The sequence below is a fragment of the Leuciscus leuciscus genome (assembly GCF_965113295.1).
Source record: "Leuciscus leuciscus genome assembly, chromosome: 12".
Classification (NCBI taxonomy): domain Eukaryota; kingdom Metazoa; phylum Chordata; class Actinopteri; order Cypriniformes; family Leuciscidae; genus Leuciscus; species Leuciscus leuciscus.
The window spans coordinates 5,112,239-5,138,176 of NC_138736.1; the positions used below are offsets into that span (position 1 = coordinate 5,112,239).

A 25,938-nucleotide genomic window follows, 5' to 3' on the forward strand; every position below is an offset into this window, starting at 1 on the left:
GTGTACACAAACAATGTTCTCAATGCTGGAGTTCATGTGTAGAGCCTCTGGTGATACTTCCAGCAAAGTTTCATGTTGTGTCGAGCCTTCTTAGTGTTTTAAAAATAGCGATTTTTAATGCTATCATAGTAGTGCCCCATTCACTCCCATTCAAAAGGCAATTTGACCGAAAATGAAAATACGATCAAACTTAAAAGTGGCGTTTCCATCCTAATTACGCTTTTAAACGAAAGTTCGCCTCGGGTAGATTAACAAAAAGACCCTAGGTTGCATTTTGGCGAGAGTTACCCCTTAACATTCAATATCAGATCAGAAAGGAAAAAACTTAATTACACAAGGTACATTTAGCAAAATATGCTATCTTTATATGCAACACAAATAATAATATATCTATTATTATTGTAGGTGTTACCGTAGCTTTCTAAGCTAAGTATAAAAGTGATTACCGCATGTGTGTTTTGCTCATAGCTGTGGACGTGGCTGGAGGAGCTGCAAAAGGAGTTGTTGGACGACGTGTACGCCGAGTCGGTGGAGGCTGTTCAGGACCTGATCAAGCGTTTCGGGCAGCAGCAGCAGACCACACTGCAGTTCACTGTAAATGTCATCAAAGAGGGAGAGGATCTTATTCAACAACTCAGGTGCACAATCTTCTCATCTGTCCTTTCCTTTCATGTCTTCCTCTGCAACAGCTCTCTATAGTGCTTTCATGTTTTGGTGTGGACACAAGTTTGATTCCATTGAGGTGGGAAAGTCATTATTGTGAGTCATCTTTTGAAATCTTACACACACCAATGAGTTGTACCTCTGAAGTCTGAAACATAGAGGATTATACACAGATGATAAATAGAAAGCACATTTTGCTGTCACTGTTCCTTACTACAAACAACAAACCAGAGTAACTTATGAACAAATAACTGTTATGAACTAGTTCTTTCAGCGGATCAGTCATTATTGACTGATTATAATTGATCATTATTGAATCAGAAATACTCAAATATCAGTGTTGAGCTCATAATCGTTTGCAGTTAATAGTTTTAATCAGTTTAATAACTCTTTCATTGAATCGTTCAAAGCAATCATTCGCTCATTTTATTATAACCAACTCAATATTAATCAAGTTAATCTTAGATATTCTTGATGCTCAAAGCACTTACATGGGTGTCAATATTAAAGATACACATTCAAGACATATTTTTGGCATAATAATGGTGCTTGAATTTAAAATAAATTACAAAATATTACCAAAAAGTTGTATTTTTGTGATTTGCATATTTGTATATATTTAGGACCCATTAAGCACTAGAAGAATCATTAATGGGCTAGTTACATAAACTATTCATAACTTTAAGTCGGTCACATAAAAACGTAGATTGGTCTAATTTGATACATAAAAGTAAGACTGATTACCCATAACTAACTACTAATTGGTCATACTAGTTCTTAAGACACAGTCTTATCATAATTGCTATGTTTATGCAACTGGCCTAATGGAATCTCTAATTTGAGTCAGAATTATAACCAGTAATGTGTTCGTACTCAAGCAAACATTAGTCATGCTCACTTGAACAAACCTTTGGATGGTTCAAGCACTCATTTGGCCTCTTCCACAAGCATCCACTTTGCATTTGGAGCACTATCCTCTCTATGCATTACTGTAACTGTGAGTAACTATTAGTGCAGCTGTGAAGTGGCATTGTTTGGCTTGATGTCCAGTGTTAGTGCTGCTAACAGTCAGTCACATGTATAGTCTGCGTGTGGGAAGGACTGAAGGCTGAGATTCAGTAAAGCTCGATGCTTCAGCAGAAAGTTGAGCAGGAGAAGGAGAGAGAAGCATGCAGTCTCTCACCGCTCTCACGTGTTCGGCTCTGCCACATTTCATCAGTGCAACTCTGAATACTCGACTGCCGGCACTACTGCAGTGGCCTGCACAACACAGCAGAAATATTCCTCGAGGAATGGTTTGATGCAACCCAGTATGATTACGTAGTATGATCTTAAAGGGGTCATCGGATGCAAAATTCACTTTTATGTGGTGTTTGCATATAAATGTGTCTTTGCAGTGTGTGGACACAACCACCATACAATGAAAAAAATAAAACAATTTAATCCTCAAAAAGTCTAAACACTCTCAATAATCAAGCCGTTTGGATTTTCTGAGCAATATGATGTCATATTGCTCATGCTCCGCCCACGATCGATGACGGACTGTCCCGTATTAGCATATTTCCGCCCTCAGCCATTTGTATACTGTCCACCAAAGCAGCGCTTTAAGTGCTTTGTGTCGACACGCCCCATGGAAGAGAGGGGTGGGGTGAGCAGTTGCTCATTATCATTTAAAGAGACATGCACCGAAACGGGTCGCTGTGAACAGAGCTGTTTTTGAGGAGGTAAAAATGTGTTGTTTTACACAACCATTGAGGAATTTTAACCAAAGTATGTTACAAACTTTACATGAAGACCCTAAAGCATCATACCAACTTGTGGAAAATGGGCATTCAATGACCCCTTTAAGTCACGTACATGAGTCTGGTAGACGAGATTCAGTGAAGAAGTGGGTCTAACTATTTCACACAAAAAAGGAAGATGATATTAGGGTTGTCAGTAGGTTAAAAAAAATCGAATTAATTCCACATCAAAAAAGTAAAATAAACAAATAAATAAAAATACATTTTACATTTATATGAATATATTATAAAAAAAATGTATTGTATTTATCACAAATTCTGTCTCATGTTATGGTATGTATATGAAAAATATTATTAATTACTACATTTTAATTTCAAATAATACTGATTTCAAATAAAACTAAGAACTGGTTCATATCAATCATTAAGAAATTAAATCTGATTAAGTCCTATGCAGATGAATAAACTTATATTAAGTTTTAAATACTTTTATATGTGATACATTGCAGTCAATTAAACTTATTAGCATATAGTTTAAATAGATTACATTTTTTGAGTCACATCCACTTGTTATCCAAATATAAATGTAATTATATATATACACATACATACATGCATACATACATACATACTTAATTTTTAATATAGACCCTTAAATATTTTATGTATTTTGTAAATATATAAAATATTACATATGAATTTGCATTTAATGCATTATGTATTTGTTTTGTTTATATATGAAATTATATTATAACACATATTGTATTGTAAATGTTACATTTATTTTCGTATAATAAGTGGTGCAGTACTGGTAACTCCGCAATCACAGCATGTCAGTTTAGCATTCACACTGCATTTCCACGACTAAAGTTATTATTATTTATTTTTTTATAAAGAAGAGCAGATGAAGACATGTGGCCTGATCCTCCTCCTCCTCCGCTTGCAAATTAGTCTCTCTACACATGTGAATTTTGAGGATGGCTATCCCTTCATGTGCTTTCTCTCTCTCTCTCTCTCTCATTCTGTTATTCTCTCTTCCTCTAGTGTCTTACATAATCCTGCTTTCATAACCGCTTAGTTAATTATGCCGAGGTAATACTTAAACCCCGAGAGCCCAGAGGTACAAACAGAAAGGTCCCCAGCTCACACCAACACACAGAATGCCCACACCGCAGAGACATTACACCCTTACTGTACACAAGCTCTCTTACGCATTCACATGAGATATCAGGATCTCAGTTACTCACTTCCAGACGCAGGACTGTCATGTTATTTGAGCCTGGTCTAATCTCGAAACCCTGGTTGTGGATCGGTCGTGAAAGCGTTAATTATTCTGTTACTCCGTAACAAGTCCACTCAGTCACGCCAGCCTTGTATGATAAAAGCACATCACTATGGGAACAGACTTTCCACAGAGATCCAGCACTGAAGCGTCAATTAAAAGCGAGGGCCTTTATTACCCTGATAACTGTGATTTTATTTTATTACACCATTTGTTTTTAATAAAGTTTAATCAGAGTTAACCCGCTTGTATGCTTTGAGACGGGATGAAAGGACTCTTCTGTCTTTCTTCCATCCCTTACAGACTCATTTGAAACTGTTGCTTCCTCTTTCTCTTTTCCCCCCTTCACCCTCTTGTACAATTATTGCTAAAGCTGTCCCTGATAATTAACCTTTTTAATGAAAAGAGGATAATATTACATATTTTACATATTATCTTTCCAATGGGCTTGTAATCCTCTCACCCGTTCGCAGATAATGCATTTAGGACCATATAATTTCAATTTTTAATGAATTTAGAATCTCATTAGTGCTGGCTTTTTGTTTTATTACATTTAAATTTCAAGCCTGAAGTCACATCCTCTTTCGGGCCCTAATATTTGTCGTTTTTTGTTAGTTTTAGGTTCATTATTCTGCTGATCATTTACTTCTATCCCTCAGAGGTTAGAGCAACAAAATGAAGCAAAAAGTTGCTTTTCAAACCCCATTTGCTCCTTTTTCACAGGCAGGGTGATGGAGACAGTGTTATAAATATAAATATATATATATATAAAGACTTCAGATGCAAAAGCCTCTAAGTGCCATCTGAAATTTTCTTCTAGAATTATTTTTATCAAGCTCGTTTATTTAAGTTCAATAATTTCACTTAAATGGCAATGCAAATTACCTATTAATTGTCATTTAAGTGAACTTACTTAGCTTAAATATAGAAGCTTTATAAAAATGATCATTCTAGAAGAAAATTTCAGATGGCACTTAGAGGCTTTTGCATCTAAAGTCTTTATATATATTTATATTATAAAATTATCCGAATTGATAGCTATTCATTTATTTATTTCCATCCAAAGCAGCTTTTGGGATAAAGATCAATTTAAAATTTTCAGAATCAATTTGGAATAAAGATCAATTATCAAATTCAGAATCAAAAGAATCAAATTAGTATTAGATAATAAAACCCCTTAAAATTATTGAAAATGCAACAGAAAATAAACACTTGCCTCAGTAATTTACAATCTTAATTGCCATTTGAAAACTCCTGATTCATGAATCAGTGTTGAACTCAAGGCATCAGTTTGCATTGTTATAACAACTGTCTTCCTTAATAAACTCATTTAGAGTCATTTTTGATCAGAGCTACATAGTGAAACAAAAGTTTGTCTAAAATGAAATTATTATTATTATTTTTTATATGATTTGAGAGCTACAGTATACATTTTGTATGTTTTATCAAAAGCAGTCTGTAATGGGATAAAACCAAATTAGTTTAGATGATAAAATAGCATCTCAAATGGTGAAAAACAGTATTTTAAAATCTTAAAGGGATAGTTCAAGTTGTTCCAAACCCGTTTGAGTTTCTCTCTTCTGTTGAACTCAAAAGGAGATATTTTGAAGAATGTTGGTAATCAAACGGCTGACGGTAGCCATAGACTTCCATAGTATGATAAAAAAAAAAAAATACTACCGTCAACTGTTTGATTACCAACATTCTTCAAAATATCTTCTGTGTTCAACAGAACAAAAATACTCATTCAGGTTTGGAACAACTTGAGGGTGAGTAAAGGACGACAGAGGTCTCATTTTTGGGTGAACTATCCCTTTAATGTGTGAAAACATCTTTTCAACGAATCAGTCAAACAGATTCATGAATCAGAATTAAACACAGCAATCCTTACTGATTCCCAAGGTTCCCTGTTTTGACCCCACTCAATCAATCAATGAAGCAGATAATAGTCAGGAAGACCAAATAAAAGCATTGTGTTCGTGTAAACAAGGTACAAATAGAGAAAACACAGCTAAAATTCCTCAAATTCCATCAGACTTGGGCTTGAGAATTCCAAACATTCCTTAAATTATTAATTCCATTTTTATTACAGCTTTGATTTTCCCAAAAGACATCATTGTAAAAAGTAAATGTTTTTTTCGTGTATCACTCGCGCACACACTAGAACAAATATACCTGTGCTGTAACGGCTCTTGCCCTGTCTTCCCGCAGAGACTCGGCCATCTCCAGCAACAAGACTCCTCACAACAGCTCCATCAACCACATCGAGAGCGTCCTGCAGCAGCTGGATGAGGCTCAGGCTCAGATGGAAGAGCTCTTCCAGGAGAGGAAGATCAAACTGGAGCTTTTCCTCCAGCTCAGGATCTTTGAGAGGGACGCCATTGACGTGAGTTCACTGTATATTTGACCAAGTGTCTGTGGGGGGGACAGTATGCGTTTTAATTAAAGGGATAATTCACAGAGAAATTAAATTTCTGTCATTGTTCCAAACTTTGAATCCTGATTTGGGAAGAAGCTGCCAGACCTTTTGTTTTCCACGGAAGAAAAAGTCAAGTTTGGAACGACATGAGGGAGAGTAACTAATGACAGAATCCTCATTTTGAGTGAACTAATCCTTAAACTAGGGCAATATTCCCATCAGCACATAGTTAGTGACTCCCTGATGTCTAATATGATTTGCTAACAATTAATAAGCAGCAATCTTCAAGGATGATTTGCACCCAAAAGTGATTTCTCTCTCTTTCCTGTTTGCACAGAGAGTTTATAAAGGAAGACATTGGCCTTTACATATAAGAGCAAGGCAGGAGAGGTCACTCTGTTTCTTGTCCTGGGTGATCTCGCTGTGTCTGCCCATTAGTAATGGCTCTCAGACTTTGCTCATATGTTGTACGTTTTTTCCCAGATTATCTCCGATCTGGACTCGTGGAATGAGGAGCTGTCGCAGCAGATGAATGACTTTGACACAGAAGACCTGACGCTGGCCGAACAGAGACTGCAGCACCACGCGGATAAAGCCCTGACCATGAACAACCTGGCCTTCCATGTCATCCACCAGGGCCAGGAACTGCTGCAGTACGTCAACGAGGTGCAGGCGTCCGGTGAGGCCAACGTCATATTAGAAAATAGCATATTTTATTATAGCTATATGCACATCTGGTGAACTTTTGAAAGAAATTAATACGTTATTTCAGCAAGGATGCATTACATTAATCAAAAGTGACAGTAAAGACATTTATGTTCTAGTATTTCGTATGAATGTTGTTCTTTTGAACTTAAAGAACTGTCCCAAAGGAAGAGTTTTCAGTCTAGCGGCTTCATGATGTTTGTTGTTAAGAGCTAAGAATTTGGCGCTTCTTCTTGTTTTCCAGGTGTGGAGTTGCTGTGTGACCGTGATGTGGACATGGCCACCCGTGTTCAGGATCTACTGGAGTTTCTACATGAGAAACAACAAGAGCTGGACGTGGCGGCGGAGCAGCACCGCAGACACCTGGAGCAGTGTGTGCAACTGCGCCACCTACAGGCCGAGGTCAAACAGGTAATGCACAGGCTATCTTCAGAGTGGAATACTTGTGTACTACTGCATACCGCTCGGTATGTACTTAATACCGCCTACTGTTTTTGAAAGTGCTGTTACACTGCACTGATGTGTCGATTTGTCTGTGTTAATGTCGCAGGTTCTGGGTTGGATCCGTAATGGTGAATCAATGCTGAATGCGGGTCTGATTACGGCCAGTTCTCTTCAAGAAGCCGAGCAGCTGCAGAGAGAGCATGAGCAGTTCCAGCATGCAATCGAGGTCAGTGCTCCTTATATTCTGCTTCAAACCTTTTCCTTTTTCTTATTCTTTTTCTCCCTGCCTTATTCTTATTATAGACCTTTACCATAGATATAATAGATCAAACCATAAATATTGTCCATTTTCATTAGTGCTAGCTTGCCCTTCAACTATGGGCTGTTTTTGAACCACAAACATAAACTCACACACTTTTCACACGACTACTTTTTATTTTGTATACTAACAATGATCCACTGTGAATCCACCACAAGTCAATTTATGTATTGTTTAACAGCATTCTGTGGTCCAAATAATATTTTTATTAATAAATTAAACAGATGACTGTCTTGCTAACGCTAACTTCATACCTAGCATTTATGTGTCCTGAATACAGTTAAATTATATTTTCACACTTTTTGAATAATTTTATAAATCACGCCGTGTTTGGAAATTGATGCATGATAAAGAGATTCTGTGATATTTTAAGTAACATTTGAGCAAAATATTATAATGTAATACTGTATGTGACTGTACACCACACATGAGGAACAGATGTTCATTCTTTGTTTGAATGTATTATAGTTTTAAACATTTTTATAACTTTTAAAATACTTTTTTATAGTTTAAAATTGAAAGATTGGCTCTGGAACAATCTATACACTACTGTTCAAAAGTTTGGGGTCAGTAAGAATAATTTTTTATTAAATTTTTTAAAGAAATGAATGCCGTTATGCAACAAAGACACATTAAAGTGATCATAAGGGACAGTAAACACATTTATAATGTTCCAAAATGCTATTCTTTTGAACTTTATATTCATCAAAGAATGATTTCCACAAAAATATTAAGCAACGCAACATTGATAACAGTACAATGGCACATTAGAATGATTTCTGAAGGATCATGTGACACTTAAGACTGGAGTAATGATGCTGAAAATTCAGCTTTGCCATCATAGAAATAAATGACATTCTAAAATATATTTACATAGAAAAAAGTTATTTTAAATTGTAATAATATTTTTACTGTTTTTTCCACAAAAAAAATGCTAGTGTATATAAAAGGTATTTGAAAACTGAATGCATGGTAAAATCAACCCCCTGAACTTGAAAGTGTAGAAGAAACAAATGCACACAGCACTACAAATAGCTAAACATATTTATCGATGCTTCATTTGGCCGTTTATCTGCACCTCGAGCTCATAGATGATCCAGACATGACCTGATCCTCATGTGTTTCTGCTCTCTACTTCCCCTCCTTTAATGAAGAACCAGGATAACATCAGATCCGCTGTCACTGTATTGCTATTGGGAACCTGAAGCCACAAACACTGCCTATCTCATTTCCTCCAACCATCAGACTCCAATTCTGAACTGAATACTCGCACTTTGTGGGCGAATAATAAACTATCAGTTGTATCTTAGCATCCATTGTCTTAAATCGTCTGACTCCTGCCCATCTATTCTGTTGTGTTAGTCCTTGTTTTTGTGTCTCATCTGACATGTTTTCTCCTCCTCTCCACAGAAAACCCATCAGAGCGCCCTACAGGTCCAGCAGAAAGCCGAGGCCCTTCTACAGGCTAATCACTACGACATGGACATGATCCGCGACTGCGCAGAGAACGTGGCGTCCCACTGGCAGCAGCTCATGCTGAAGATGGAAGACCGGCTCAAGCTGGTCAACGCCTCCGTGGCCTTTTATAAGACCTCCGAACAGGTCAGTAGAGGGTTTCGGCTGACTGACGCGTCACAAATATATATATATATATATATATTAACATATCTTTATTGCGAGGATTAACCCCTTGAGATGAAACATCTCGTTTTCAAGGGGGTCCTCCAGTATTTCAAAGCAAAAAAAAAATACTAGTGTGCATTTTGTTTGGATATTTATTGACAAATCAACATTTAAGGCTTTTTATAATTCATATGTGACCCTGGACCACAAAACCAGTCACATGGGTAAAAACAATTTTTAATTGAGATTTATACATCACCTGGAAGCTGAATAAATAAGCTTTTCAATGATGTATGGTTAGGATAGGACGATATTTGACCGAGATACAACTATTTGAAAATCTGGAATCTGAGGGGGCAAAAGAATCGAAACATTGAGAAAATCTCCTTTAAAGTTGTCCATTTATGTTCGCGATTCACTGCATTCACTCACAAAAATAAACGTTTTATATATTTACAGTAGGAAATTTACAAAATATCTCCATGGAACATGATCTTTACTTAATATCCTAATGATTTTTGGCATAAAAGAAAAATAGATAATTTTGACCCGTACAATGTATTGTCGGCTATTGCCACAAATATACCCGTGCGACTTGTTGTGACTGGTTTTGTGATCCAGGGTCACATATTGTAGTGAGTTTAACAGGCCAACAGGCAGCTGAAGGCTCATCTTCCTGTCTTTGCTGTAGGTATGTAGTGTTTTGGAGAGTCTGGAGCAGGAGTACAAGCGTGAGGAGGACTGGTGCGGAGGAGCCGACAAACTCGGGCCCAACTGTGAAACCGACCACGTCAGCCCCATGATCAGCAAGCACCTGGAGCAGAAAGAGGCCTTTCTCAAGGTAACATCCAAACCCAGAGGACACATGTCTTCCTGCCAGTGTTTGCAGGGTCCCCGCAGGTCCTTAACATGTCTGTTGCTCTTTCTACGGGCTTACGCTTTCCTAGCAGTTTGCAATCACCGAATAGCCCACATTTATGCCATGTGACTGTTTTGATCTACTGTTGAATTATGATAATTTTTATAATTTTATAATTATGAATCATGTGTTTATATCATACCTGCAAATTGACGCCTTTCAGCGAGGAAAGTTTCAATGCCATTTTCTTTTCATATTACCTCCATATAATGCCTAACAAAGTAGTGTTTACATGCGCAGTTCTTCTTTGTTTGCAGAAAAAAGTTAATAATAAGTAATTATGTAATATATTTTAAATTTAAATAAATTAATATAAATATATATATATATTTAAATTTAAAAGAGAAATGTATATGTATCCCTTTTCTTAGAAAATGGTTTAAAGGCTGAAATGTGAGGTTTATCATTTTATAGATTTTTATTATTTATCATTTGAACAGTAAAGTTGTTTAAATCATCGTTTTTACAGTCATTTTAAGGTTTAGGATGTTACCATAAACATTGACGTACATTCCCCCAGCTCAATATTCATTTTTTTTGTGCTGGCCTTAAAAATTCTTGCATTTGATTTTGAGAGCCCTGGTGATCGGCTGTGTTTGGGTAATTTCTGTGATGCTCTCTGTGTTTCAGGCGTGCACCTTGGCCAGGCGGAACGCCGATGTGTTCCTGAAGTACATGCACAGAAACAGTGTCAGCATGCCGGGGATGCTGAGTCACGTCAAAGCTCCGGAGCAGCAGGTCAAAAGTGAGTCATTGCCCACAGCTTTACGTCAGAACGGTCCGGATAATGACTCGGAAATGTCACACTAAGGATAAAAGTAGCATTTTATAAGTGTCTCATTTGTAAACATTAGTTCATGTTAGTTCACAGTGCATTAACTAATGCTAACAGATACAACTTTTGATCTTAAAAATGTATTCTTAAATGCATTAGCTAAGATTAATGTTGTGCTGTGGAAGTATTGTTCGTTGTTAGTTCATGGCAATTAATGTAGTCTGCATGAAAATGCATGACTTATTGTGATGCAGATCCGAGTGAAACGGCTTCTCGAACAAGAAGAAATGTAGGGCGGGACTTGATTTTGTCCATAGGGATGGGTGTGGTTTGCTCATGTGAGTGACAGGTTGCCTGTCAACACGTCATCAGGGAAGAGTTGTCGCTGCAAGTCAAGTTATTTCGATTAAAGATTATGAGGAACATGAATTAAAAAAAATTATGTGCACGGATACATAATTTCTAACGGATACTGCATAATTCCATACATTTTTTTTACGAATGATCAATTTTGATTTCTTGGTGGCTTTAATGTTAGCAAAAGAAAGTGTTACCAGGATAATACACAGTCAGACTGTACATTATCCTGCTTATAACACAGCTATATACCAAATGTATTCATAAATGGACAGGAAATATTGATTTTGGTGTGAATTAGCTTATTTTGTGAGAAAGAGAAGGCTACACCGTTAAGTGGACACAGTTATACAGCTAAGTGGACATTATGCAAAAATATTAGACTGTAGAATACCACAACTGACCAATCAGAATAAAGTATTCCAGAGAGACGTATAATAAACACATGGTCTCTGTAGCATTTCAAACCACAGGGCTACAGATGCTGCTCTCCGCATGTTCTCCTCTTATTTACCAGTCCTCCCTCTGCTGACAAAACACAGTCTGTCTTCCCCATAGGGGTTTAGCTACAGTGCTTGTTGATTGTACGGTGTGTATACATTCTGAAATAGCTCTGTTACGCCATCTAGTGGCCGACCTGTGCGCTGCACCCTCACTGAGTTTCAGCATCTGGCCCACTTTGGCCCAGTTTAGCCCAGTTTCGAGTGTGTGCATTGTGAATGCGGCCCTCTTCTGTTCTGAGTGTGCTCACAATGACTCAGATAAGAAAAGCTTAAATGGGTCAGGCCTCCGCCGCACAGAGATGGCGACTTACTGCAGAACGGTGACAGCGTTACTCCACTGGGGATCGTCCCTTTACCTTCATGCCACACACACACACACACACACACACACACACACACACACACACACACACACACACACACACAGTAAAGTGCATCCACTGATATAGAGATTTTATCTTTAGTGCTGTCAGTTTAGCATTAATTTAGTCAAATTATTGATGTGAAAATCAATTCATTTATAGATGCATTAAATAAATGTTATAATTATGTCAATATTTTATTTAATAAGCTATTTAGTCATAAATAATAATATTAATAATGGATTTTCCTACCATCAGAGCAATTTAAGCTTGCATTACCCACTTAATGTATAGTTTCATAAATAAAATAATTCAAAATTGTTACATTTATGTAAAAAATTATGTTTTGACTAAATATGCATGGATTCGATCCATATTATAATAATACTATTATTATTGTTTCTATATTATACTACACTGTTATTCTTTTTCTACCATGTGTGCAATTCAAGCAGAAGAATTGCCCATTTCATTTATAATTGTATGATTAAATAAACTTTATTTTATTAATGGTAAAATAATGATATTAATATAACCATGCTTATATATATGGTAAAAAAATATATTGAATCATTCATTCAAGAGATGTGTTCAAAAACGCTGATTCATCCAGTAATGAAACAAGTATGAGACAGGTATCGCATCATTGAATCATTCATTCAAACCTTATTATTATTATTATTATTATTTCTTTATTTATTTTTAAACAAAAAAAATCGTGATTCTCATTTTATCCAGAATCATGCAGCGCTAAGGTTTTAGCATGCCTTTAGTGACGTACCCTAGTGTTTCGAGATCTGGGCTGGTGTGCATCATGGTTAAGAGTGTTCATGTGTGGTTTTGTAGATATCCTGAATGAGTTGCTGCAAAGGGAGAATCGGGTCCTTCACTTCTGGACCATGAGGAAGAGGAGGCTGGACCAGTGTCAGCAGTATGTGGTGTTTGAACGCAGTGCCAAACAGGTTTGATGTCTCTCTTTCTCCATCTGTTGCTTGTGATGTCTGATCAGTCTGATTATTCATTTTTTCTTGGCCCAAGCCTGAGACTGACAGACTGTCTCAGTACCATGCCTCTATTTAAGATGCACTGAGACATTAATTATTTACCTTTTTCATCTTCTGTTTGTATGTGTGTGTGTGTTTGAATGTGCATGTCTTCATGTGCCATAGCATGAACATATTCAGTTTATTCCTGTGGCTGGTTGCATAAACTGCTTAGACTATTCTTACAAGTTAGTCTTACAAGTCATCAAATTTTTTCTTTTTTTTTCTTTAAGACATAAAAATGTAGATTGTATTCATTTGAATCTAAAAAATAAGATTTAAGTTATTAAGTCAAGTCAAGTATATTTGTATAGCGCTTTTCACAATACAGATTGTATCAAAGCAGCTTCACAGTATTAAATTAAATTTAGATTTAAGTTATTACACCCTGGTTAACTGCTAGTTACTCAGTCTTACATAAAGAAAAAAAGATGCAACTGGCCACTGCTGGTTTAGTCATGCGAATGCTGTGGTTTTAAACAGTGGTTCTCGACTAGTTTTGCTTTAGGACCTGATTATACATCAAGTACCAGGGCATAAAGGAAATGAAAATCAAACATTGAAATTCATTGCATTGAAACTGCACAGGGAAACTTGACAACCTTAAAAACATAAAAAGCAGCACAAGTGTTTTTTTTGTTGTTGTTTTTTTGGTATGTTTTACTTTTGCTTGAAAAACGAAACATTTTAGAATTTTTATCTTGACCAAATTCACAAACACGCTATGCGACACAGGCACCTCCCCCCTCTTGAGTGGACACGCCCCTTACTGGTGATTGGCTACAAGTGTGTTTTGGTGCTCGGTCCGATCCACTTTCAACAGTGTCGAAATTGTATCAGAATTCGTATACTGCGCCTTTAATGTTTTATTGTATTTTTCATCAGATAAATGCAGCTTTGGTGAGCAGAAGAGATTCATTTAAAAAACATTTCAAAACATCTTACAGACCCCAAACTTTTCAATGGTAGTTTGTCAAATTGTTGCATTTAGCGTTGTTTTACCTTGCTGTCAGACACGCGTGTTAAAGCCCAAATCAAATAAACCCTAAAACACATTTTTTGATGCGCATCTTCACAATCGGTTTCTGCATTATTCATAGGAATGAACTCTTTTAATTCAATTACTGCGCTGTATAATGCTTCATGAGACTGCATTACATTAGAGAATTCAAATATCGCATAGGACCGCTTCATCGCTGTTCGTTCACCTCTGCCTATCCAGCTTTGCACTGTTGTCCTTCAGACAAATGTGTCATAAGTGTATATTTCCTCAGTTTCCTTTTTCCATTTCCAACAGTTTTCAATTCCAACACATGGAAAATATGACTATAACAATATTTAATACGTAACAACAGGCAGAGCACGTGTATAAGAGGGTTTCTGTGCAGAACGGCGCGATGAGTTTAACCACACTCGTTGATTACAGTTCATATCCTGACCGGATCAAGTGTGTTTCAAGTTTTTCTGGACATATTTCTTATACTCTCCTGCTCCAAACATGAACCAGCAGCGTGTACGCGTACATATTTCATCATGTCTTCTTTAAATTATATATATATGTTCAAATAAGGACACGTGATCATGAACGCGATGACACGTTGAATTATTCTGATACACAGAAGACAATGATGTAGACCGAAAATTCAGAGAAGAATGGACAAAAAAGTAACTATGCCTTTATTCTTTGTGTGCTAAACTAATGTGTGTCATTTGTTCACAGATTGTAGTGCTCGCAAACGTAATGAAAATATTATTAGACCTTTTCTTCCTCATTTTTTCAAATAGCTCTGAAAAGTTATAATGCAGATTTTTTTTTAAATATTTCTAATAATTTATCAGAACACATTTGATATGTTCATGATAGTTGTTAGTAGTCTCTAATCATACGATTTTTGTGAGTTTGTTGTCATAGGGTTACATTTTTAAAATACATCGAGGTGACCCCAACTCTGCTGTTTGTTTGTTTTTTCCCCGCTCACATTTAAATATTCATTTATCTGTATAATGAGTGTGTTGTAGGTCTGTGTTTTAGTGGCTGTTATCTCCCCTCTTCCCACCTTCTACACTCCCAGTGATCCACAGCTTTGCACAGCCATTTCATGAGTCTTTTTCAAATCTAAGGCCCTGTTTACACCTGGGATTAAGATGCGTTTTGGTCGATCGGATCACAAGTCGACGAGGGAGACACATACCCGTTTACCCCTGGAGTTTAAATCTGTCTCTTTTGTCCACTTTCAACCACTTCTGTCCTGATTTCTTCGAGGGGAGGGTCTATGGGCGGGCAAATGTATGGTTTTTTTTCCAGATCTTTCGATCTAATGGACGAAATAAGCTCACGCAATTTACAAATAAACGCACCCGAAGACGACATTCGACCACATGAGTGTTTACACTACAAAAGCAATCCGGTCGAATGCGTTTTCCACTTCGTTTGAAAGTGGACAAGCTTTTTAGACCCTGTTTACACCTGTATTTAGCTTTTTCCACTTTGCATCAATCGACTACCCTTGAAATCCAGAGTTCTCGCCAGAGCACAAATTGAATTTGCTCAGCGAGTTTACTCTGGCGTCGAGTAATGATGCTCATTAAATATGCCCTTGTATCCGAGCTGCACCAATCACATCGGGTTATCTGATATAGTCGGGCCAGAGGCGAGCTAAACAGAAGACGACAGCGCTGTGACGTCGAAGTGATTAGTAAACATTGCAAGATGGCTATGGATGAACACCAGATGTTTGAAACGGCTTTGGCCGCTACAATGAACGAGTTAGACGTGGCTTTTTATCTAAAACAGGAACAGAAGACGCCGCTCGAATCGTTCCTTTGCAAGAAGGGCGTTTTTGCTGTTTTGCCGACCGGATACGACAAGAGTTTAATCTACCAGTTAGCTCCGCTGGTAGCTAAGCATATGAGGCTAATTGTTGAGATTGGTCGTAGTGTTATCCAATTGCGTGCAGTGAGATTTTCAAATGCATGCTTGGTGCCGCCCCTCGAGCTGGCCGATTTCATTATTCGATGCCAGACCCTTAATCTTTCAGATTTGGGACTGGATTTCCAGGCTATCAATCGACCAAAACGCATCTTAATAGCAGGTGTGAGTGAGTGAGCAGTGCTAAAACAGGGTGGTTTTATGACACTTTAACAATCAGTATTTTAAAGAGTTTCTTTCTCATTGTCCAGGCTCTGGAGTGGATCCACGACACCGGTGAGTTCTATCTGTCCACACACACCTCCACGGGCTCCAGCATCCACCACACACAGGAGCTTCTGAAGGAGCACGAGGACTTCCACATCACAGCCAAGGTACAACACAGCAGCACAGCGATGACGAGCTTTAACTCTGCAGTTCCCTAAAGCTCATTCTGTCCCTGTGTCCTCAGCAAACCAAAGAGCGGGTGAAGCTGCTGATACAGTTAGCGGATGGGTTCTGCGATAAGGGCCACTCCCACGCCGCTGAGATTAAGAAATGGGTCACGGCCGTGGACAAACGCTATCGAGACTTCTCCCTTCGCATGGACAAGTATCGCACGTCTCTCGAGAAAGCCCTCGGCATCTCGTCAGACTCGAACAAAGCAGTATGTTGTTTTCTTCTCGTTATAGTGTGATATTTGATCATACCACATTGTCATGAGTGCACAAATGGTTTAGAGCCATAATCTGGACAAATAGTTTGTTTTCGCCAATCATCAAATGGCGTATATTTTTCTATTGAGAAGTAGGCTGTTAGCAGATTAAGTAAGATACAATCACTATTTGCAAAATGCATTAAGCATCAATATTGCTCATAAACCTCTTCATAAGGTACATATTATTTTCAAATAATAGTTTTACAATATTCACAGCTTTAGGAATATTCCTGTATGTAATCGGCATATTCATAATACATTTAAAACCATTTTTCCTGATAATCTCTTCTGGAGGTGCCATTTATCACAGTATTTCATTTTTATTACAGTAATTAATTGTACACAATAGTGTAATCTGTTCTAAACAGATTAATAATATATTATAATATATTATTTTAGCATTTATTTTTATATTTATAATATATTTATATTTTCCGTTATATGTTCCATTTTTTTGCTATTTTTATTTAGTTTTAATTTATATTTATTTCGGTTTTAGCAATTTTAGTAGTTTTAGTTTATAACAACACTGTTAATAACACAATCTTTTACAACTGCCTGTATCTAATATCAAAAATAGCCAAAATTCTGATTACTACATGTGCCATCTGTTGTAATCGGATTTCTAGAAACCAGATAATTTACTTGATCATGTTATGGGAGGGGCTTAGCTAGGACACTCACACAATGGCCTTATTCCAGTCAATATCATAATATGTTTGTGCATGTAAATATAATCAGTCAGAATAGTCCTGCAATAAATATGGAGTCAGAAGTATGTGGGACTAAACCAAGTTGTTCATCGTTTCCAGAGTAAAGACCTGCAGTTGGACATCATCCCAGCTAGTGCTCCAGGGTCAGAGGTCAAACTCAGAGATGCTGCCCACGAGCTTAATGAAGAGAAGCGCAAGTCCGCCCGCAGGAAGGAGTATGTCTTATTTTCTGCGAATTGTCACTGAAATATTTAAAGAATTCTTGGATTTTAGATGAAGAGAGATCTACATTTTCTGCTTTGTTTTCCATTTTTTACAGCTTCATCATGGCTGAGCTGATCCAGACAGAAAAAACATATGTGCGAGACTTGCGAGAGTGTATGGACGTGAGTATTTTAGTATATATTAGTGCGTTTTTGTTTAAAAAAAGCGTTATTCAAGGGTGCTGCTTGAATCTATTGTCCTGAAATAATATGTAAATTCTAAGCAAAACATGAGAAAAATGATTCATCACTTACTTCAGACTATGATTTAAATAAATCTATCAATTTGAATCTTTATTCATCCAGACATATCTTTGGGAGATGACCAGTGGCGTGGAGGAGATCCCACCAGGGATTGTCAACAAAGAGCACATCATTTTTGGTAACATGCAGGACCTCTACGAGTTCCACCACAAGTGAGTTCACTAACGCAAACCTCCAGTTATAGTTTCCTGTCCTCCATAAGTGACTCATGCGTATCGCTCCTCTTTCTGTCTCCAGTATATTCCTCAAAGAGCTGGAGAAGTACGAGCAGCTTCCTGAAGATGTGGGCCACTGTTTTGTGACCTGGGTGAGTAGAGTTAATTGTGTTTGAATACTAATATTGTATTTGCTTTGAATACTAATATTGTATTTGCTTCTTTCAGATCATTAAAATTGCATGTCTTTTCTTTCTGCAGGCTGATAAGTTCCAGATGTACGTGAACTACTGCAAGAACAAACCCGACTCCACTCAGCTCATTCTTGAGCATGCTGGAGGATATTTTGATGTGAGAAATGTTATGATTTATGTATTGCATTAATTTTGAACATTCATCGTGTCTTCCTGCCAGTGGCCAATTTGAATGCCAATTGTGAAAGCGTATTGATGTTCCTGTTACAGGAAATTCAACAGAGGCATCGTCTGGCCAACTCGATCTCATCATACCTCATCAAACCTGTTCAGAGAATAACCAAGTACCAGCTGCTCCTCAAGGTAAAAACATCTGGGATTCATCCCGAAAACTCTCAGACTGGTTTGATTTAAAAGCTCAGTGGTAATTCAAGTGTTTGTAGGAGCTCCTGACGTGTTGCGAGGAAGGCAAAGGTGAAATCAAGGATGGTCTGGAGGTCATGCTAAGTGTTCCCAAGAGAGCCAACGATGCCATGCACTTGAGCATGCTGGAAGGTCAGCGGACACGCATAGACATGCAAACACACAAGTGAGGCGGATGCAACAGTTTCTTATTACACTGAATGTCTTTTAGGGTTTGACGAGAACATCGAGTCCCAGGGAGAACTGATCCTGCAGGAGGCGTTCCAGGTGTGGGATCCCAAGACCCTGATCCGTAAGGGACGGGAACGTCACCTGTTCCTCTTCGAGATGTCACTGATCTTCAGCAAGGAGGTTAAAGACTCCAATGGCAGGAGCAAGTACATCTACAAGAGCAAGCTTTTTGTAAGTTTCACAGCGAGGTTAAAGCACTACAGTTTCTTTTTACGCAGCAGATCTGGTTGTTTTAAATGCTTTGTCCTGACTGCAGACCTCTGAACTGGGTGTTACTGAGCACGTAGAAGGAGATCCATGCAAATTTGCCCTCTGGATTGGACGCACCCCAACTTCAGACAACAAGATTGTTCTCAAGGTGACTCTCTCTCTCTTGCTCTGTTGAAAAGCATTGCAGTGTTTTGCTAACTTTCTATGCCACATCTCTGTGTAGCTTGTCCCCTTTGCACTTTAATAAGTAAAAGGGTGAATATTTGTGAAATCCACATGTTCAGTGTGTAGACTCTCTCCACGAAAATAATTTACTATCCCAGTTTGTAAAAGCAAGCTAAAATAAAACGGTTGACAAAAATGCATTTACAATTAAAGTTTGCGCTTTTTTGTTGCTTGCTTTTACAAACTGAGGGGAAAATGTCAATTATTTTCTGTAATAATGGACAGCATGCCACAGATAATGTTGATATTTAACATTACTTTATTAAAATAGAAGATCTCAGGCTGAGAGAGTGCTAGCGAGAACAAAAGTGAATCTGTTTCAAACCTTGACACTGATGATAGGGGAAGATCTGAGCACTCGCTGGTTCTCACTGCATGTTAAAAAAAGTGCTAGGAAACAAAAAACAAGTATAGTCTCTACTGTTGGTGACGTATGTGCAATGCTAATGTCTTCTGTCTCACATTAGCTGTTCATTTCCTGCATGCTGCTTTCAAACTAAAGCCACGGTTTAAAACTTTCTTCAGTGAAATGTGTCAAAATTGCTGTTATTTACTGTCAGCTTATATGTGGTTTACTGTGTGTCATATGAGCCAAAGAAACATTCTTTGGCTCATATAATTCATATAATTCTGTATATATACATACACACACACACACACACACATAGTAGTTTATATACTTTTTTGGTTTAAATTATAATTATTAATCACTTAATGATATACTAACTAGATTTTGTCTGTATTGATAAAGTTCAAATGCCATTGACTAATGCATAAACCATTCATCTCAACATGTTGCCAAAAATTGGCTCTAAATTATCACAAAACATGTTTATTAATGTTGTCCCTGTCTTTCTGGCCTCTGTCTCATGTAGTATGATATATGATACTTTATAAAGCAGTAAAACCTTGTATATTTCTATATTTCAAATGAAGCTAAGTCAGGGATGCAAACATGGATCCATGGTGAGTACGGCCACACAGTTAACCCACCCTTAGTTCACCATAGAACAGAAAAGAAGTGCGCACTCTTACTCAACTCTGTGTATTTCTCTGTTTTCTTTCTCTACACGTGTAAACACAGGCGTCCGGTATTGAGAACAAACAGGACTGGATAAAGCACATCCGTGAAGTGATTCAGGAGCGCACTGTGCACCTGAAGGGGGCGCTGAAGGAGCCCATCCACATCCCCAAAGCCTCCACATCCAAACACAAGGGGCGCAGATACACCCCCAGGCCAGTGAAACTTCTCTATTCTTACTTGTAAATTCGTTTAAAATAAAGTTTTTTTTACCCCTCAGCTTCATTTTACTGTTGCCGGATTTGTTCGTTCTTAAATTTAAGGACTTGTAGTTCTTAGACTAGGAGTTAATTTCCTGTGTGTGTTTATGTGTGCAGGGATGGAGAGGATCTGGACAGTCAGGGTGACGGCAGCAGTCAGCCAGACACCATCTCACTGGCCTCCAGGACCTCACAGAACACACTGGACAGCGACAAGGTCAGGATACACATCAATGAAAACAAGTTTATCTCATCTATTATTTATCATCTATTATAGTATTTATTAGTATTTTCTATCAGAGCTGCATGATTAATCGTTAAAATATCACAATCTCATTCCTAAATGACAATGATTCGTCATTGTGTAACACAGTGTCATTATTTTTGTGTAAGTACTAGGATAAATGTTTATTGTTCGGATATAAACACTGATGTCTACGGAAGCGATCAAAATAGAGCAACACTTTTTGAAAATAACTTGGCGCTTCAAGTAACGATTATGTCAATTACATTGTTAGTTACCGTTAAGTGACTGATAAAAACATTTATTTGTCATGGAGTCTTACATTCAAGAGATTCGTTCAAAAACGCTGATTCGTCCAGCAATGAAACAAGTGAAGTCTTTATGAGTGAGTCATTGAATCATTCATTCAACCTGTTGTTTTTTTATAATTCATTCCGATTAATTAAACGCTTTAAATAGACTGCAGCAATTAACATTTTGTCAGAACCTCTAGTGAATTACATGTTTGTTTGTTTTTTGTTGTCTGTTCAGAATCGTGGGAGATTTGTGAACTCTATTTGAAACAAACAAAATTTTTTTTAAGTGATTCTCAATTTATCCAGAATTGTGCAGCTCTATTTTGAATTTGCTTTTATTTTTTAGTTAAGACTTTAAGACTTTAGTTAGTTTTTTTGTTTCTTTATTTGAAATCTTTATTTTAGTTGATAATAACAAAACAGATTTATTTATTTTTTGACAAGAGAAAATTTAAGAAATGTAATGCATCTTCACAGACAACACACAAAGCAAATGCACCCATGAGCTTTAAATTGCGTAAGAATGTGTAATTCGTTGCGAATATGCTTTTGTTCTAATAATGCACTATAATGTGATATTATTTCAGGGCAGTTTTCTCATGATATATTTAGTTCATGCTGATGGTTCCTTTCCTACATTAATGTCTTTTTTTTTCTTTCTGAATGGTTGGAAAAAATATGTTTGATCTGTAGTAGACTCATTTTTATATTTTTTTATGCGCTTTTTTTAATACCATTCCAGGCATACAGTAGTAAAATGGACTAAAATGAATGAATGAATATGATATGGCAACATATTGACAACATCTGAAGGGCATTTTCATCTAAAGACTAAAAACATGTCTCTTTTTGTCTTTAGTTATCAGGTGGTTGTGAGCTGACAGTGGTCATCCATGACTTCATGGCCGGTAACAGTAATGAACTGACGGTGCGGAGAGGACAGACAGTGGAGGTACTAGAGAGGCTCCACGATAAGCCGGACTGGTGTTTGGTGAGGACCACGGACCGTTCCCCTGCCCTGGAGGGCCTGGTGCCCTGTGCCACGCTCTGTATCGCCCACTCCCGCAGCAGCATGGAGATGGAGGGCATCTTTAACCACAAAGGTGGGCACATTTCTTAAACACTTGCCAAAAATCATCCCAAGCCTTCTTCAGATAAAAATCATGAGCATCTTTTTGTGTGTTTTTCCAGACGCGCTCTCTGTGTGCAGTAACGATGCCATCTTGCCAGGCTCCTCTGCCACCCTGCAACCAGGTCATGTGATGGGCTCCCAGAGTTCCCCTGGGCCCAAACGCCCTGGCAACACATTAAGGAAATGGCTGACCAGCCCTGTGAGGAGACTCAGCAGTGGTAAAGCCGACGGCCACGTGAAGAAGCTGGCACACAAACACAAGAAGAGCCGTGACGTCAGAAAGAACGCCGACCCAGGCTCGCAGAAAGACTCGGACGACAGCGCTGCCACGCCACAGGATGAGACTCTAGAGGAGGTTGGTGCACTTCCTGTTTTTGTGTTCCTATGTATAGACTGACTACAGTTACATGTGCACCAGGGTTATTATCGGCAACATTTCTTCCTTATTGTGACGTATATCTGAGTAAAATGGCTTCTCAACAGGAAAGAATGTAGGTCAATGGGGAATTGATTGGATGGTTGTGGGTTGCTATTGGTCGATATCATGTGGGTGACAGGTTGCTCCGCCCTCACGCCAGTAAACGTCATCAGAGAAGAGAAGTCGCTGCGCTGTCATCAAAATAATGATGTGCACTTGCAAATACTTTATAATCAATACTTCAATATTCCATAAAAAAAATAGGAATCGTCCATTTTGAATTCATGGTAACTTTAAAAACATTTGTGTTAATTGAAATATTGCTGAAAACATATATAGATATTAGCTGAAAAAAAGAGAAATGTTAAACTGATGCACTAAAATTATTAACAATAAATAAATAAAAACTAAAACTGAAATAAAAATAAATTTAACCTAAATAGCAATATATATATATATAAAAGAAAGAATAAAATGACAAAAGTATTGTGTAAATGAGGTAAAGTTAAATTGCAACGTTGCCCAAATCTAGTTATAATCGCATTATGAGGGTGCATGTAAACGCAGTCATTTTCAGTAGGTACTTTACCACATATGTTTCTGCTTGTTTCACTTTAGTTCAATATTATCCATACTTTTCAAAGCTGACTTTCTGTTTATGTAACCTAATTCCTGATTATGTCCCTGATCGTCCACAGAGGGTGCGTAACGAGGGTCTGAGCAGCGGCACCCTCTCGAAATCATCATCATCAGGTATGCAGAGCTGTGGAGAGGAAGAGGGAGAGGAAGGAGCTGACGCTGTGCCTCTTCCTCCACCCATGGCCATCCAACAGCACAGCCTCCTCCAGCCCGACGCACAGGACGACAAGGTGAGCCGCTCGTGATACAGCAGAGCGGGGGACTGAGGAGGAGGGTTGGTGCGCTAGTTTGGACAATTTTTATTTAATTTAAATTTTTCCTAAAACCTCAATTACACCTCATTAGAGATCCTCAAACCCATTCAAACTTCTGTGTGCCAGCGCTTGTATCTCCTCCTGGGATATGCAGTCCTGACTTTCACTTTTCCAGTTCTAGCTTGTATAACTGTGACTACAATGCAAGCACTGTAAAACTGTTTTTCTGATCATATTAACCTTTGATCATAAAGAATCTTGTCATCTTGGCCCCACGACACCTGGCATTAACATGCAAGCCGTTTGGATAATCTTGGGTGGATTCTTATCATATTTAATAAGGGTGGAATGTGTTTCTTCACAATAAATCAACCATATCTGATTACTTATCAAATTATTTAATTGGATTACTCTTGTTTTTCTAATTTCTTTGCCCGAGAGAGCACTTTTCCCCCTTTTTCCCTTTTAACCCCTAGTAACTTTACTGAGGTAATGTTTGTAATCAAAGGAAATGCAAGAAATAAATGACAAAGCATTTTAACTATCCGTTTGCAATTTTGCAGCCAGATCTCTGTCAAATCACATGATGCATTGGAATCGTGTAAATGAAATATGGCTTAATAATATCTAGACCAGTGGTTCTTCGCAAACTTCCATACCTGTTTTCATACCTGGCTCTTTTGTTTTGGAACCTGGTGCATTTTCTTCCTTAGTTTGGTTTGTTTAGGCATATATGATCACAGCAATTGATGAGAAAGACCAATGGTGAGAAAGACCAATCCGATTCAATGGACCAACGAACTAAGCTGTATCACAATCTATGATGGGTAATTACGTCCGTTGCATGAACACAGCAGTGTTTGTTTTGCTCATAATGAATCGTGAGTTAACCTGCAAAGACAAAGTGAAATGCTCAATTGAAATTTGTTCAGATTAACACATTTCAGAACTGTCCAAGACTCATTCAAGTTCTGACGAAGCCTTGAGTCCTGCTCAAAATGATGAGGTAATATAACAACAGCTACAAATAAAGCCTGGTCTATCCATCCATCCTGACGGATGATCGCTATGAACCGTGTCCCGGAACATAAACAGTGCGCTCTGAGCAATGAGAGTTTACTCGTGCGTAACTTGTATTAACAAATTTTGGTCCATTTAGAAATGTTGCCTTGTTAAAATGAACCGAGCTAAGAAGAAACTGCAACATTGTAACAATTTTAAGTCCCGTTTCAGAATAAAAAACAGACGTTCTAAATGTGTGAGAATACCAATTAAAAAGATTTTAATTAGTAATTTATTATTAAAGGAACACTCCACCGTTTTTTTAAATAGGGCTTATTCACTTTCTTTCCCACATTTAGGTAGGTGGGCAAATGCATTTTTGTCTCAGTGCATGCATTGTTTTAGTTTGACAGGGTCTGCGCTAGCTTAGCTTAGCACAATGAATGGAATCCTTTGTTGCCAGCTAGCATGTCCTGAGTAAAAGTGATATACATTTTTTTAAAAACCCACCTAATTACTTCTTGTGGCCTGCGTATTCACAACAAGTACAAATAGTGATGCAGATTAACACTAGGCGATTTCCTAGGCAGATATTGACTTATATATTAAGGACTATATTAGGGCGAAGCACTGCTACTTGGGCATGATATCTCTGCGCCCAAGTAGCAGTGCTTCACCTGTGCTTCCCCCTAATATAGTCCCAAGTCAATATCTGCATAGGAAATCGTCTAGTGTTAATCTGCATCGCTATTTGTACTTGTTGTGAATACGCAGGCCACAAGAAGTAATTAGGTGGGGTTTTTTTATTTTTTATATCACTTTTACTCAGGACATGCTAGCTGGCAACAAAGGATTCCATTCATTATGCTAAGCTAAGCTAGCGCCGACCCTGTCAAACTAAAACAATGCATGCACTGAGACAAAAATGCATTTGCCCACCTACCTAAATGTAGGAAAGAAGGTGAATAAGCCCTATTTCAAAAAACGGTGGAGTGTTCCTTTAATATATTAAAATAATCTAACTCTAAATTAAAATGTACAAAAAACTTTAACCTTTTTTTTTTTTTTTGGTGAAGAACTTGTAGTTCTTGAGACTTCTTGAATCACAAAATGAATTGTGGTTAATTAGTTTAATATGTCAACACTCCTCAAATATTGTGTTGAGAACCACTGGTCTATATACACTGAACCGAATCCGAAATGCATGTTAAT

General features: G+C 37.6%; 1 protein-coding gene and 1 long non-coding RNA gene across 9 annotated transcripts in view; one reads left to right on the plus strand and one right to left on the minus strand.

The window, feature by feature from the left end:
• The window catches only part of LOC309511015, a 97,197-nt gene that overhangs the window by 68,237 nt on the left and 3,022 nt on the right, over window positions 1–25,938 (minus strand). The gene's annotated exons all lie outside the window — the stretch shown is intronic.
• trioa (trio Rho guanine nucleotide exchange factor a) overlaps window positions 1–25,938 on the plus strand; it is a 54,819-nt gene that overhangs the window by 9,346 nt on the left and 19,535 nt on the right. For 6 of the 8 annotated variants that reach the window (XM_082185812.1, XM_082185814.1, XM_082185813.1 and 3 more), the window contains exons 8-33: window positions 469–638; window positions 5,899–6,073; window positions 6,590–6,785; window positions 7,056–7,222; window positions 7,362–7,481; window positions 8,985–9,176; window positions 9,889–10,038; window positions 10,747–10,861; window positions 12,960–13,075; window positions 16,337–16,459; window positions 16,537–16,731; window positions 17,595–17,710; window positions 17,815–17,881; window positions 18,065–18,174; window positions 18,260–18,329; window positions 18,439–18,528; window positions 18,642–18,734; window positions 18,815–18,926; window positions 19,006–19,196; window positions 19,282–19,383; window positions 20,397–20,426; window positions 20,545–20,696; window positions 20,859–20,958; window positions 22,141–22,384; window positions 22,473–22,768; window positions 23,530–23,700. In XM_082185812.1, the coding sequence (XP_082041938.1) occupies window positions 469–638; window positions 5,899–6,073; window positions 6,590–6,785; window positions 7,056–7,222; window positions 7,362–7,481; window positions 8,985–9,176; window positions 9,889–10,038; window positions 10,747–10,861; window positions 12,960–13,075; window positions 16,337–16,459; window positions 16,537–16,731; window positions 17,595–17,710; window positions 17,815–17,881; window positions 18,065–18,174; window positions 18,260–18,329; window positions 18,439–18,528; window positions 18,642–18,734; window positions 18,815–18,926; window positions 19,006–19,196; window positions 19,282–19,383; window positions 20,397–20,426; window positions 20,545–20,696; window positions 20,859–20,958; window positions 22,141–22,384; window positions 22,473–22,768; window positions 23,530–23,700 (3,663 nt within the window). The remainder of the gene's footprint in view (window positions 1–468; window positions 639–5,898; window positions 6,074–6,589; window positions 6,786–7,055; window positions 7,223–7,361; window positions 7,482–8,984; window positions 9,177–9,888; window positions 10,039–10,746; window positions 10,862–12,959; window positions 13,076–16,336; window positions 16,460–16,536; window positions 16,732–17,594; window positions 17,711–17,814; window positions 17,882–18,064; window positions 18,175–18,259; window positions 18,330–18,438; window positions 18,529–18,641; window positions 18,735–18,814; window positions 18,927–19,005; window positions 19,197–19,281; window positions 19,384–20,396; window positions 20,427–20,544; window positions 20,697–20,858; window positions 20,959–22,140; window positions 22,385–22,472; window positions 22,769–23,529; window positions 23,701–25,938) is intronic. The other 2 variants (XM_082185819.1, XM_082185818.1) reach the window with 1 other exon arrangement.